General features: G+C 41.4%; 1 protein-coding gene across 1 annotated transcript in view; it reads right to left on the reverse strand.

Moving 5' to 3' along the window:
• The window catches only part of SSFA2 (sperm specific antigen 2), a 36,160-nt gene that overhangs the window by 8,918 nt on the left and 11,040 nt on the right, over positions 1–16,202 (reverse strand). The window contains exons 7-12 of the mRNA XM_009577186.1: positions 16,014–16,086; positions 9,346–9,437; positions 4,430–5,656; positions 2,070–2,150; positions 1,552–1,679; positions 351–501 (exon numbers count right to left, since the gene is read on the reverse strand). Of these exons, the coding sequence (XP_009575481.1) occupies positions 351–501; positions 1,552–1,679; positions 2,070–2,150; positions 4,430–5,656; positions 9,346–9,437; positions 16,014–16,086 (1,752 nt within the window). The remainder of the gene's footprint in view (positions 1–350; positions 502–1,551; positions 1,680–2,069; positions 2,151–4,429; positions 5,657–9,345; positions 9,438–16,013; positions 16,087–16,202) is intronic.

Consider the following 16,202-nt stretch of genomic DNA (forward strand, 5'->3'; position numbering starts at 1 on the left):
TCACCATCCCCCAAGGATTTTAGACATGAGCACTACCTACCAAAACTGTGAGAATTCAGGGTCGTGACAAGGAAAAAGAAGAAAGCACTGACAGAAGAGGTCTGAAATCTCAGACCTAAAACCCCAGAAGATATGTATTGATACGTATTAACACCAAGAAAGTCCCTCTATTCACACACCTTTTCCCCAAGACGAAACACTGACTGAAAATAATAAAATATGACCCCTGATAATACACTCAGCATCATTAGATTCCCCAGATATCATCCCACTGTAAGAGTTTTAACAGCTATGAGTTATTAACATTACACTGAGAAAACATATAATGTTGTTGCAAAAGTAATACTTACTACATGTGTCTGAGGTCTGTAAGGTGAAGACATGTGCAGACTTCTCAGCTGGTCTTCCAAAGCAAGTAGACGTTCTTCTAACTGCATCTCTAACTCCTGTAGCTCCATGCGGACGGACTTTCTCAAGCTCTGTAGCTGATCAGCTTCGTATCTATACCAAGTCCATCACAAAAAGAACAAGGGCATTCACTGCACTCAGCTGCATACCACAAAGGGGGAACTGAGCAGGACAGTCCCATGAGTAAAGGACTTCATACAAGGGAATTCAAAGTGGAACACAGAAAATTCCTTTCACGGAAAAATTAGCTGAACGCCTAGATGGAACAAAAGACTTTCTCCATTTATAGAAAATATGTATCACTTCATGGAGAAAACTAAACAACATAGTGTATTACAGAACATTCTCCAAAAATTTTAGCTTTAAATGCTTAAATATATGCAAGCAGAAGAAAACGGCATTTATACATATATCTAGTTAAATCCAATTTAAAACCAGTAACAACAAAAATCACAGAGCAATGTAGTAATCACATATTACTTCTCCTGCATGGTTCTAGATTCCCAAGCAGAAGCAGCTACATTTTGGCCAGGACACCATTGTCTAAGAAGGCCAACTGATTTCAAACATGTTTTAAAGTGATTAGTCAAGAGCTGACTCAGGTAAAATAAATATATAAGCAGTTTTGAAAATTGTTCCAGATCAGCTGCTGCTGCAACTCACGGTGAGAACACAAACACACAGAGCCAGAATATGAATGACATCTGTGGCCTGCCGAGTGGCCACTGTAAGTTGGAAAAGCATCTGAATACTACAATGTTCATTCTTTATTTACATCTACAAAGACTGGGGGGGAGGAATCTAAGCAGAAAATCTTTAAGACTTCCCCCCCACCCCCAATATCCTAAGTTCACGTATCCTATGATAAAAGTCCTTAAAATCCATAGCTGTAAAATCACTTTGGAGAAAGGATGAAGAAAAAAATCATCAGTTAATGAGAAATAGGGATTAGAAGAAACAAAGAGGAAAAAATTCTAGAATGAAGAAGTGTAAAGAAGAGAGTAAACAAGTTTTTAGCAAAAACTCGGCTCCAACCCTGTTCAAATGGAAACTAATAGATTTTTTGCTCTGATTTCAGGGGCAGCAACACATTTCCTGAAGTGCCAGATTATTTTCTCTCTTTTTTTTAAAAGATCGTTTTACCTTTCCTCTTCTGTCATGTGCTGATAAACTGTTGTCTGTTGACGTAACATAGTCAATTCCAAATCCATCATTTGGGTTCTGAATAAGTTTAGATTCCGTCTTACCACTTGTAGCTCCTGGAAAGTATTCTGGGGAAAAAAAAAAAAGAAAATAATAATGTGTTACATGGAAAAATTGAATTAAAGTAAGTCTGGATCCTATAACCACATTTGCCCAGATGTGCACTTTGAGTCAAGCAGAACCTCAGCAACTTCAGTATACTACAGAGGCTGCATATTGTGAACTCACAATAATTCAAGAAAACAACATTTTTAGATGTATCATACAAGCAAACATGAAAGGATTTCCATGTATTTAGATTAATTCCTTTTAACATTATTTGCAGAATGGAGTCATCCGTTATCTCTTGAGAGCAAAGACAGGGAACTGCCCAAAGTTAGCACAATCTGTGGCACATTTAGGATGTTTCTCTGTGTTTTAATTTGACTAAGTACCACTGTGTGAACAGGGTCACTTACTTCGTAGAGAGGTAGAATGGATGATCTCTGAGTAGTGTAACCGGTGGCCGCTGAAAGATCCTGACCCCTCATCACCGGGTACTAAGGGAGAAACAAGCAATTTGAAATGGGAATGTCAGCAATCCCCTTTATGAACTCATCTTCCCAAACGTGCAGATACTCCGAGAGCAGCCACTGTTAAAACACAACCTTGCTGGCATTGCAATTTCTGCTATCTATGTAAATATTGTATCAGGAAAAGGAAACCTTAAAAAATGGCAGCGCCAGCTCTTAACTGAAGCATGTGCACCAAAGCTCTGTAATGCAAATGTGCTGCAGGTGAAAAACCAAATTAATCCTGCCTGACATAGTAAGTAGGAATAAAAGCTAAGTTTTTCTGCAGCACAGTAGTCTGAATTGTCTTAGCTAATGATAAAAAGAACAACTTGGAAAACAGAACTGAGCAAATTAAAGTGTGCCACTTTCAAATCATGATTACAGTCACATTCGTTCTGGGGTTTTGCTCAGTTCTTAGTTTGGGTTTTTTTCTTGATTTTGGTTTTTAATCTCACTACATTGCCTACATCCAAAGACCCCTGTACGCTAACGTTCTCTCAAGAAAACAGGGGTGTTGAAGAATTTCTATTTGCATGTTGCATCAACACATGGAGCAACCAGATAAAATTCAGGGGCTGTTACATGTAGAGACATGGCACAACAAAGAACAGTGGAAACAGCAAAAACATTCACCGTTTAACCATGAAAAAGACAGCTTGTCCAATGTAATTTTGAAAGAATTCAAAGGACTATTGACACGCCATGGAAAATTTGAAGCATGTCCATTCATCCAGAGGAGTTTTGCTCAAACATGATCACATCAAGGGGATGTTTTTTTTTTTCCTCTCCCAGTTTTCTTTGTTCCCTGTTCTATCAGGAATTTATCCACTCCTCTTTATTCCTTCCTGAAATCAGAATCATATATTTGAAACATCTCAACTTTTTCTTTAGCAGCTGAGTATGCTGCGTGCCAAACTTTATCTTGGCTGTAGGAAAAAGCAGCACCAGGGAACTGTGTATTGTAAGCAAGACGTTTTCATACAAACCTCTGTAATGAGAGGGACCAAGCCCCCAAAATGGAACTGGTATAGACCAATTACGCTGGAAGTAGAACAAGTGGGCTAGGAGATATTATTATCCCCTCCGATACTAATTTTGGTTTTTTTAATTGAACCAGCTTGAGCACAAGTTCCAGACGTAATACAAACACTTCTTCAGCAGGTTTAGTTAGCATGGTATAAGTGATAAAAGTGCCGTAGCACACTGTAACCTTACCCACATCAAGGCTGCAATTGGTTCCCAAGAGGAAATTTTACAAAGAATGTTAAATTCTGCAAACGCTTACTCCCAGGTACACCGTCCACAACCTTGAGCAATGGCTGACTTAAAACACTGTTGATCGCAGCTTTCCACTGCAGAGCTGTGTCCCAATACCCCAGCTTGCTCCAAGAAGTAAGGCCAGCTGATATAACCAAAGTCAGGATGGACTAGCCTCTAACTTTTGACAAGTGGCAAAATAAAACAAAACAACAGGGGTCTAAAAAAGCCCACTACAGCCTACCATCTGGAATATGGTGCAGGCAGGAGCACGTTTGTTTTTGGGTAAAACTCACACGAATTGTTGAAGTTGTACAACTGAATAGCGTAAAGCAAGTGTGGCAGAAACTGGTAAAAAAAAATGTGCTTGCATTTTAAAGCATTTCTTCTCTGAGTGATGAGATGGACAAAATTTCACACACTGTGACAAAACTGGTTCTTAATAAAAGATGGATGACTTCAGGATCATGTTGACTAGCTCCAGGTTGGCACGAAACAGCACAGAAAAGTATGTGGAACAGACATCACCACTGACATCGTCAGTGAAGCCATGGGACTTGGAATGAAAAAAAAAAAATTTCTAGTTGGATGGGAAGTATGTCAAAGACAAGAGAGAGGTTAAAGGACTGTCAATATGTATTTTCAAATCTAAAGCTAATGACCATCACCTTAAAGTAATAGCTGATAAAGAGTATACTGTTCCTCCCTCCCACCCAAGAGTATCCATAAAACTAAAAAAACCACCAAAACAAAAAAAAACCAAAAAACAATCTGGGTCAACTGCAACAAGAAAAAAACAAATGCAAAAATAGTGGAGCACTGGAGAGATGATCATTTGCCACTTTAAACAGAATCTCCTAAGACAGTAACAAATCAAACTTGCGCAAAATGTCATTTTTTCCTGATCTGCTGCACTATGCAAAGGAATATCCAGATTAATATTTTGGTTTTGTAAGGGTGAAATAAGAAGCCTCTTTGCCCAAGGTAAAAATTTGGCTTCCTCTTACCTGTGAGAGGTTCTGCAGAGAGTTTCTGATGTCGGGTAGGACCCTGCGCAGCTGCATCTCCACGGTGGAGGGAGGGTTGATGGCATGAGGTCGATGAGGAAATCCAGCATACCTTGGAGAGAAGGGACAGCTGAAGGGGGAAAGCAAGGCGCCAAAGGAAGAGCCGGAGATGCTTGGGACGCTGTGGGTGCTCAGCGTCCTCACGTGCTCGCAGAGCGGTCTGTCCTGCCACTCGGCGGGGAGAGAGTGGAGGGAGCACGTTGACTGGGACATGTGTGCCGGTGTGTGCAGTGGGCAGCTCTGTACCCTGGTGGGACTGGGCTCCTCGGATAGTCTGTTGGGCCCAGCCTGGGGCACTTCTTTTTTGGAGGACGAAGGCGCAATGAACAGCGTGGATTTGCACACCGGCTGGCTGGCAGCTGTCTCACCCTCACTTTTGTCATTCTCAGACGTTGGTTTCTCGTCTTCCTCCACACGTGTGTACTTGTAGGTGAAAGAAGGAGGACTGCAAAGAGTCTCTTTTCCTGGAGTTAATTGGACATTCACAGAGGACACCACTTTCACTGGATTCAGCAATGCAGTTGGGAGAGACTGAGACCGCCTTAGAGGATAGCCTGATTCAGCAAACCAGAGTCTCTGCTTCCTCAGGAGATCTTTTGACTTAAGCAGAGTGCGTCCGGCCCTGGAATCAGATCTGCTGACAATCCTCATCTCGGCTCTTTGCAAGGCGACATGAACCCTGCCCATGGACGCCGGCGAGGAGCCGCCACCTTCCAGAGACTCCACCGACTTGAGGATATGGTGCGTGTGGTACTGAGGAAACTCAAACACGCTGCCTTCCTCCAGCAGGTCCAATTTTTTTTGCTCACTGGAAATGTCTTCCTCTTTAGAGCTGACCTCTCCTTGGACTGTGTCTGATATATGAGATGACTTGCTTTCTCCTCCTTGATTTTGCTCAGTTTCATAGTCAATAATTCTTCTGTCTTCACTCCTTCTGTTCTCAGAAGGTGCTCCTACCTTTCGTCTCTCTACTTGAGAGATAATATCCTCTTCATCATCGTCGTCGTCGTCGTCATCATCATCATCTTCCTCCTCCTCTTCAAACTTATTGAAACAGGGCAGTTCCTTGGCTATTGGTGTCTTCTGTTCCTCACTATGCGACGTCACGGTTGTCTCACTGTCACAGCTGTCAGCACTGCTTCCCATGCCCTGCAAAGACTCCTGAACCTAGGAAAGATACGAGCCAGCAAAGGGGTGAACATACTGGAGACTCAACTACTGCCTTCTCAGAGGTCAGGCTAAGACTCCAAGTCCATATTCATTAGGCACTGTGGTAGGGAGCAGAACGAATAATACAAAATGCAGTTAGTGTGCAAGAAAACAGTGAAGGAGAACAAAGAAACCATAGTATCAGCGAGATTAGAAGCACATTGAAGTATGGCACCAAAAGCAGTTGGTTTAGAAAAATAAGAGCAAACTATTCACACATTTCTTTGATTTGATAATAAACTTCTTATTGCCAGAAGAATAGAAGTGGCAGCAGAGTAAAAGAGTAAAAAGAGTAAAAAGAGTAAAATGCTAGTATTTTAGGTAGCGATGACAAAGGGATAGCAGGGTGGAAGTACCTGGCATCTTCCATATATAAAAGTTCACAGTCAGCGCTGAAATGAAGGGTGGTATTAGGGAATGCATACAGAGAGAAGTGAGGAGAACTGCAGGCTGTAGTGAAACTAGTGTCACGGGACAACACCAAGAATGGGAAAACCAGCCTGCCTATACACTCGGCCTGTTTTAAGTCACCGAATTGTCTGAGACTGGGAATCTCACATGAGGTTGCTAATCTCTACTGAAGACTGCATCCAGCACTATTACCCCCATCCTCCCTTTCTTTCTCCTAATACTTCTTCCCCTTTTCATTCTAAATCACAGTTTAAAACAGAGCACATGTATGAGCAAGATGCTAATTTAATAGTGTTGTGGTTTAACCCTAGCCAGCAACTAAACACCACACAGCGCTCGCTCATGCCCCCCTCTCCAGTGGGATGGGGGAGAGAATCAGGAGGATAAAAGTGAGAAAACTCGTGGGCTGAGATGAAGACAGTTTAATAACTGAAATAAAATAAAGTAAAATAGTAGTAATAATAACAATAATAATAAGAATAGAATATACAAAGCAAGTGATGCACAATACAATTGCTCACCACCCACTGACCAATGCCCAGCCAGTCCCTGAGCAGCAATCGCTGCCCCCTGGCCAACTCCCCCCAGTTTATATACTGAGCATGACATCATATGGTATGGAATATCCCTTTGGCCAGTTTGGGTCAGCTGTCCCAGCTGTGTTCCCTCCCAGCTTCTTGTGCACCTGGCAGAGCATGGGAAGCTGAAAAGTCCTTGACTAGGTAAACACTACTTAGCAACAACTAAAACATCAGTGTGTTATCAACATTATTCTCATACTAAATCCAAAACACAGCACTATACCAGCTACTAGGAAGAAAATTAACTCCATCCCAGCCGATACCAAGACAAATAGGTAACAAACGGCAGGAAAAGCATCTATGAGAAAGGTAAAAAAAGAGATCTGTGGATTACAAAGCATATTCCTTAGGCTGGCCTGATTGACTAGTATATTTAAAAGTGGACAAGACATTTTCATAAGAATATGTGTTATAAAGTACAGTCTTGGAAGTTCACCATAGTTGACGCATGAACTAGAAATTTAGAGAAGCTTTTCCCATCTCTAATTTCTGCAGTTCTCACTGTCATTAGGATACTAACTATGAGTTTCTTCTAGAGAGATTACTTATGGTGTACGTCAGGCAATAGTTCCTTCTCCAACTATCTAGAAGAAAATTTCAGTCATGAAGGTCAACTTTATAAGTATGTGCTTAACATTGCACTCACTGACACAATCACAAATTAGTATGAAAGACTGTACAGGTTCAGATACTGTTCAAGTCAAAGGTATTAAAAGAACAAAAGATTGTAATGTCTAAGTGAAATTAGGTGTGCTACATGCGTGCATATCTGCGTCTCTAATCCTCCATCACATCGTTCACTTACAAGTCAGGCAAGCAAAACTTCAAGAACTTGGATGGAGAATTCTTCTCGCTTCTTTGGTAACATGAAACTCCCCTGCAGAATATCCCATCTTAATGCCAAAATCTCCCTCAGAAATCTTTATTTGGGATGTCAAGGATGAAAGGCAATACGGTTCCAGTTTTTGAATTTTCTCCTGAGTTTCAGAGGAATGCTATGGCTGCTAGAGTCAATTATTTAACAGTAGATGGCACTAACTTACCATACTTTTAAGAAACAATATACACCCCTCTGTATCCCCTTCATCTTCTTTTCACAGGTTCTCTTCACTAGCTGCCAAGTTCTGATTTCCCCTAGTCTCATCATTCACCCATATTTTCTGAATTCAGCTCAGCGCTTGGTCTGAATAAAGCAGTGAAGGTGGCAGAAGAGAGCCTAGCGACTCCATGGCACAAATCTCGTGCAGTCTCAATACATCTTTTCAAAACAGCATAATAGAAAGCAGAAAAATCTCATCCCTTTACAGCCAACAAAAATAAACTCCACCAGTCTTCCAGTGAAGGGGCACTTAGTTGCAACGTGCTTTTAATGGACTCTTAATCAAGTTGCAACCAATACAAAGATCAGCAACTCTAACCTGAGACTCCTTCTAACATGCCTGTCAACTTCAGTGTAGTCCCAGTTTAGTAAAGAGCAGAACCAGTGTCTCAGACTATTGTGCTCATTACAGAGACTCAGGCTCATGATTTCCTTTATTCACTCTCTTGCTCTTGGAAAGTGTAAGCTGATGTTTAAGGGAGACACAAAGACTAGCACTGTCTTGGCTTTCATTTTGGTACTCAGTTGAAAAACTACTAAACTGGAAAGCACAGAATACCAGCACCAAAATGGAAAAGCAGAGTTGACGGATGGGGAGGGTAGGAATCTCTTCCTAGTAAGTGCCAAGCAGCTTTAAAAATGTTTGGTGTGCCACAAGGCAAAGAACATACTGTAGCATTAAAAAAAGTTCAGCAGCTGCAAACCACAGAAATGAAATTACTGATGATACCCAGACTCCCATCTTTTTATTCCTCTGGACTGTGGTTTAGGTCCCAGACAGCTAACCGATGGCCTTGAGGCCAGGATCCAATTCAAGACTTTTCTCTGGCTGATTGACAGGCCAACCAAATCATTGCTATTACTGTGCAAATGTTTTAGGAGAGGCAAGAGAACACCTCTCCTAAATATCAGGTACAATGCTGAGCAAATGTGTGTATCGAGCAGACACCTAAGCACCATGCTGGAACAAAAGCCTCCCCTAAGACATGCGGTCTCTGGTCAGTATCACGGCAAGTTCTGGGACTGAGATCAAAGGAACTGGAACAAGAAAGAGCGTGGGAGCTCAAGATCGACTAGACATTGGTATACCTTCACAGTAAAGTTAGTATGAAATTGTTTTCACTTTCTGTCAGCTGCTAACTAAAAAAAAAAAGAAAAATATGCAAAAGAAAATGAGTGGGAAGGCAAAAATGATATAAGAAATGAAATGATCAGCAGAAAAGCTATATTCTTTCATTACCTTAATCTCTAAGGAGGAATGGACTGCGATTCTGGAGCCTCAGTTGGTGAGAAAAGATACACCAGAAATGGCAAACAGGACATACTGAACTTAGAGCTTATTCCAGGCCCAAGTATACCCAGATTATCCTACCAGAAAGGCTTTAAAATTTTAACACAGTTCTGTAAAGGATTCATCAGGTCCAGCTCTGAAAATGAGAAGTTTTATAGGATCTAGACTGATGGTCATGAAAGCAGTCAAACATCAACATCCCTCCCAGGGTTCCTACTGTCCCACAATAATCAGTAATATTTCAACCACAGCATGGGAACCTTACCTGAAGCTGATTAAATGGAGAACAATCTGTGGAGGAGTCCTCAGCAAAGCCACTGCTGTCAGAGTGCTGACTCGTGGTCCGTAACAACTGATCTGTTTAAAACAAGCAAAACCCAACCATAATTACTTTACAAATCACAACCTTTCACGCCCAATCACATTCAATACATGCTTTCCATTTACATCGAAGTAACACTAAGTGGATAACACAATTCCTTTTCAAATTCCACTTTGAACAACATAGAGAAACAGCTTGTTTGTTTCAAGCAAAACCTCTTCTCATGCAAAGCCCTACTTGTGAAACTTCAAGCAGTGGTGGAAGAGGAACCATCTTTCACATTTTTCTTTCCTGTACTGTGGAAAAAACCCTACTCTGCAGATGTTGCCACTGCTGGAGTTTTCCTTCCACAAAACTGAATCACTGGTTAATTCATATGCAGGCAGGGGAACAGCTGCTTTTGTATTGACACGTACAGATTCGCCACCCCTCCTGATCACGGAGATAAAGGAGATCACTCGTCTCCTGCCAGACTACACCACCCATACACCCAGAAGAACAGCATCACATGAGCAGAGAGGGCGATGCACAGGACTCGGAGAACTGCTAGAGATGGTCCTCCGCTGGTTTAGCGGACAAATACAAAAGATCTCTGACACATCAATGGGCAATCTGCCAAAGCACATTCCCAGCGCTCATTTTATACACGAAAGATAAGATCCCTCTGCTTCTTCCTTTCTACTTAGATTAGGTAAGTGTTAAAATAGCCTAAAGAGACTCTAAAATCCTCAGTGCTACCCAGGAGTGCTTTCCTCTGGTGCAAGCACTGTAGCCACAAAGCTGCTTTTCAAGGAGATCTCAGCAAGCTCTGCAGTACAGTATTGCATGTATATTGTTCCCTACTAGACACAGGAGGCACTCACCAGATATGGGGTTTACCTTACGGCACCATAAACATTAGCCACACAGCAGCCTGGGCAACAACCGTATCTCACCTCTAGCTCTCCACAGAAGTGTAAAAGCTTGGAGATGGGATGAGACCACAGCAGCCTCTTAGCCCCCAGACCCCTGCCTCCTCCTCCTCACCCTGGGGCAAAAGCTCGCTGCTGTGTTCTTGGAGGCTCAATGCAGGATTTTGCCCCACATTCCTTCAACCACTTAACTGTCATCATATAATTAATCCCAGTTCACAGCTCAATGCATTGGAATGCATTATGAAAACTGTTTTGAAACTGCTGGATATTCAGAACTAATTTTTTTTCGGTATTAATTTTGATGAACATTTCACTAACACAGAAGTAAAAGCCTGCACAGGCCCAGAAGCTTGCGAACATCAGGAGAGGCAAACTGCCCGTTAAACTTCTGTATCAGCAATTTCACACAGCTTTTAGGGAGTGCCTTTCAAATTGTGCTGCTGTTCTGTTATCATGGCAGCCACAATATCCTGCAATGAAAAACAGCTTTTCTACCTCAGGACAGACATCTCCACCCAGCTCCCAGTAAAGACAATGGAAATGACTTCCCTGAGAACTGGACTAGCTCTTATTTACTGCCCGATACAATTAATACGGCTGAAAGAGCATGCCATGAACAGGTTGCCACTACAGCTGAGGCTGGTGGGAAGCTGCCACCTCCTCCAAAGTGAATAGTCACCTACTTTGGCCTCCTCTCTGTCTCTTTTCCTATTTGGTGAATTTTAATTTAAAAGGAAAAAGCACTACTGGTGAAAGCCTTAGACACAGGGGAGAGATTCCAACTAGTTCAGATAAAGCAATTCACCATGTGCTGGCATCTGGTCTCATAAGCATGAAGTTTCTTACTGCTCAAGAAAAATATTGACCTGCCCTTCTATTTCCTTCTCAGTCAATATTTCCTTTTCAGCTATATTAAAAAAAAATTACATATATATATATGTATATATGTCTCCTCAAATCAATTCTTGGCCTCCTTGGAGACACAGTACTGAAGTAAAAATCAGTGGGTTAGATCATTTTCTATAGCATTTGTATTTACGCACATGTTTTGACATCCTTACATGACAGATACCGCCAGCCAACTGGTCAGTCTAGAGCAAAGGCACTCATACCTGCCTCATCATCTTTATCCATGGCAAAAGACCAGCACAGTATGAACAGATTCAAACTGCCTTGTTTCCACCTGAGGAGACATCCCCTTAACACAGCCATCCCTTGCTTTCTGTGTTGCAGAGCTGCTAGGATTTTTTTGGGACGTTTTAAAGCAAATCAGAGAAGACATTTTTTGTAAGTACAAGTAGTCGTCTTCTCCCACACCTTACCCTTGTCTCCTGCAAGTTCTCAGAGTTCTCCACTATACCACTATCCTGTAAATGCAGTAAAAACTTTCAAAGAACAGGAATCTCTACTACTTCAGTAGTGAAAAGACAAGGTTTGCCTCTGTAAAGACTGGAAATACCAACTAGTACATTGGGATATACTGATACACAATGGTATTCACCCTCCTTGTAAACTACTGATCCGGACGTACAACCTGCTCTATGGCACCTGGATGTCTCCCAGGTTCAAGCAGAAAAAGGGAAAGCATGAAAACACTTTTAAAAAAAGCTAGAGAGTTACATTCAGATCTTGACTAAAACATCCCCTGACAACGGAGAGTCTTAAGAGAAGGAGGCTGTGATGAAATATGGCTCCCCTCTCTTCACCTTGAACGCAGAAAACTCAGCACCAAAGGCTGGGTTGTATGGGCTAACCTGGGATCATCCCTTGCCCTGCGTACCCCCACTAAGGCAACTGTACCGTCTGCAAAAAGGTCACCACACAATGCTGACCCTGCAGTCCAAAGGTATTATCAACGCTGTGTAGAGGAAATCTTCTGAACTAGCAGGAGAAGGCCAGAGGCAGCATAATAAGGAAAGTGTGGGAAAAGGAACCAGCCAAGATGAACAAAACCAGAAGAAACAATCAAACTCATGTCCCAGTTAAACAGAGCACAAATGAAAATGCCCCTTGGATTATTGTTTTAAGCTGTATTAAAAAATCAAAATATTTTTAGGCACTGAATACACGCCAGAGAAATGTGAGTATTGAGAAATATATCAAATAAGCTGACAAAGTTCTAAACAAGAACAGATGATGAAGAAACAAGTCTGTAGTTTACAAAACATGAGAGCACAGATTTATCAGAGAATCACTATCAGATAATGGAATAATTCATCTATGGTAAAATAATATTCAGCTTCCAATGGACTGTCAGTCTCACCAATCCAAACAGTCCCATCAGGTACTTGTCTTACACTTTCTGCCTCACTCGACTGCTCACACAGAAGAGGAGCAGAAATACGTGGAAACTGCCCAGGAAGCTTTAGTAACACCTATGTTTCTTGTACCTGCAGTATTGGCAAAGCTCTAATCCACTTTGTATTTCATGAGATTATTAAGAAATTGACATTTCCAACTTAGCTATTAAGTATTCCATTACGGGATTAAATATCTGCTGCCCCTTTTTCACATGTTGATGGCACCCTGCACACCAGCACTGCCAAAACCAGCCCAGTAGGGAGCCCTCCTGCAGAAACTCTTCAGAGTCCCTGGGGATTTCCTAGCTTCTGGACAGATAAGCACCGACTCCCACAAATACTAAATCTGTTCCAAATGTTCTCACTCCCCCATCTCCAATCTCCTGTGGAACTGCACCCACAGAGAGCTATAAATACAGTAATATATTAAGGACAGGAAGTGCTGATGATGTGCTTTCTTCACTTTCAAGAACTAAATTTTCAAAATTAATCACTGCTTTTGACTATCAATGTCAGATGCCTTAAAAGAAACAGGTTTGCGGCTATTCAAAATTTTACAGAGCCACTGATGTCAGCAACCAGACACTCACAAATTACAATGACTCCAGAATACTTTGTTCTCTATGCGTTGTACCTATATTCGTCTTGTTTGTGGGCATTTTTGGAATGGAAGGTGCTGCTGTATAAATATGTCAGGAAGAATTTTGTTTTCCAACTAACAAACCTTCCTTCCAAATAACTTTGTAATAAGTTTTTTTATAGTGGACATTTAGCAGCACTGTATGTTTACAGTGCAAAGCAACTGAAGCTTTTCATTCTTCTCTACTGCGTTCCTAAAAAAAAACCCAAGCACAAAAATACATCTACATTTGAGGTTTGCGAAAACAAAGAACAGAATGCTGGTTTTGGGCATAATGGATAAACTAGTTCAGTTCAGTACCATTTGGAAAACATAACCTAAAAAGTACATCAAGCTAGTCAATACAATACAGAATTCTTCGTATCTCCTATAAAGTGTTTAACAAAGACAGTACTATAGCAAAGCAATCATTTGCAAACCACTTAGAAAATCTAAGCTTACCACTTATAAACAAAGCTAATCTGAAACGAGAAACATGCTTTAATGGGGAGTCTAAGCAGCAGTAGACTCAGTGTGGTTCAAGCACATCTTAAGTCTCCAGACTATTTCAGGAGGAAAGAGAATCTCTTTTTTTTTTTATTCAAATACTCCACATCTTATTATAGGCCCTCTTAAAATGCCTTACAAACCGTTGTAAGTGCCAGCGAAAAACATCCACAGCCCTCTGTGTAGATGTAAAATGACACTGCAAGGTTTGTAACAGTCTGTACCGAACAGCACTAACCCTGCTAATTGACACAGAAGTACCCCTACATGAAAAAAAAAAAAAGTACAAATGTATTCCGTCAGGGGAAGCATTCATCTGGACAAATCTTTTGTTTATGGATGCTTACGTACGGTAGACCAACACCACTGGAAGAGGTGGGTCTGTATGAGGATCATACTGAAATCACATTGCAACAGAAGACTGGTGCTTGAATTTCATGCTGATCCCACCTCAAGAGATCGCTAGTGAGAGTGGCATTTCACATTCAGACACAATGGGCAACATTTTTAGTAAGTGACCATTAACTTTGGATGCCTTCAAACTTGGTGAGCACCTGCTCCCTGAGAGAACAGGTCTCTACGTTGTGTCATGTTGGACAACTTGCAAAAAAAATAGATTACTGTTTTTTAACGTTTTGGGTAAGTTCTCCACCAAATGCTCTCCCTCTTGGCAATCTTATTGAAACCCATATAGAACAAAGTCCCAAGCTTTCCACATCTTCCAGGTGAAATAAAATGTTGGTCTCAGACTAATTTTTAGCAAATGTGCAGGCTTACCATCAGCATTGATATCCTTGTTAGGTAAGTCATAGAAAACTCTAGGCGTACTTGCATGATAACAAAGTATCATCGCTTATCTATGCCCAGCGTATTCAGGAATGGGTGGGATGTACTAGCTGGGAAACACGAGCCAGCACGCTTCTGCCATACCGAAGACCCATTGCTAGAACTGCTGGTGCCTTTCAGCAGGTACACACAGGACCACCTGACTTTTTTTTTTCCTTGCATGGAGGAAGAAGAGGGTAAGATAGCTACTGGGAACAGAAAACACAAAATTGGCATTTCAGAAGATGAAAAAACATATTTTTCTCCTCCCTGACTGCAACTCCTGGTTCCTTAAGTTGCCTTTCTCTGAAAAACTGTTTCTGAAATTGCCGAGGCCAGGTAAACAAGAGACCTGACTGTAAAGTGTGCATCTCTTTACATGTAATCACATAAAGCATGTAATCATGAACTTTAAAATACAGTCAAGGGAGCAATGCTGCGAACAGTTAGAGATGCAGTTTCTGGCAGTCCTTCTTGGTGGCCTATGTTTGTAACAGAGGAATACTAGTGAGTGCAATGCTGTGTTGTGCAAAACACCGCTGAACTACTAGCACAAGCTATCCCTAATAACCAGGCATTAACCTGGTTATTAGTCCAGAGCATTAGTCCTGCACTTAGTCCAGAGCATTCTCAACCACGTTAATGCAATTCAGCCGACAGTTCACAAGACTGTCAGTGCATTTGTAAAAAGGCAAATAATATGATCTCTGTTTCTTATTCTGCCTCTCTTTAGTATCTAGAGATGCTAGTCGTGTTTCACTAAGAAATTGCATCGCAGCTAAGCATCTCACTAAATGCAACAAGCTCTATTTCTTCTTTAATTACAGGTAACAACTAGAGAACGGACTTCACTTGCCAATGTTGGGCAAAGTAACAATCACAAAATGAACTTAAAGATCAGCTTTGTCCTTCTCCCAAGCCATAAAATACATAAATAAGAATTGGAGATGAAAGCACAAACTAAGTGAGCCACAAGAGCCAGTGCACAGAGTTTGCCATGTGAAGGACTACAATTTCCATGTGGGTGCAGAGACACTACTCTTCCATGCAGCCAGCTTGCAGACAGAGCAGTAGTGCATAGGAAAAAGCTGGATGTATCATGCAATTTAGGTTTAAAACAATATAATTTTAGTTTAAATGGGTATCTTAAATTACAGGATCTGCTGGGGAAAAAAAAATCCCATACAATCCGAATTAACATTTCAGTTCAATCATCAATTGTACAAAAGTGAAAACAGCCAGTGAGGTTATAGGGCTGCTGTCTTGCCTGTAATTTGGTTGCCACTTTGCAGTAACATTCTGTGATTTAGTTGAAAAAGAAACCCAGATCTTTTTTATTTCTAAAGAGAAAAGAAACTTTAGAAGTTTTAAATATCTGAATCAGCATTTCAGAGAGGGAAGGACACTCAGCAGACTGCTGTGTCCCAGGAGTTGAAGTCTACTCACCTTTCCTTGACTTGGTCACTGCCAGCTGGTGAGAAGCTGGAACGTGCGGTAGATCCCCCTCTGTACTCTGGATCTATCAGGAAGAAAAGATGAATATTTTGTCAGGACAACTGGAATATGTTCCTGTGCTTAAGAATGCCCAAGCTATACACGCTGCCGGAGGGGGGGAGTGTGGGGGGAATTTTTTCC

This window comes from Fulmarus glacialis, unplaced genomic scaffold, assembly GCF_000690835.1.
Source record: "Fulmarus glacialis isolate BGI_N327 unplaced genomic scaffold, ASM69083v1 scaffold32124, whole genome shotgun sequence".
NCBI classification, from domain to species: Eukaryota; Metazoa; Chordata; class Aves; order Procellariiformes; family Procellariidae; genus Fulmarus; species Fulmarus glacialis.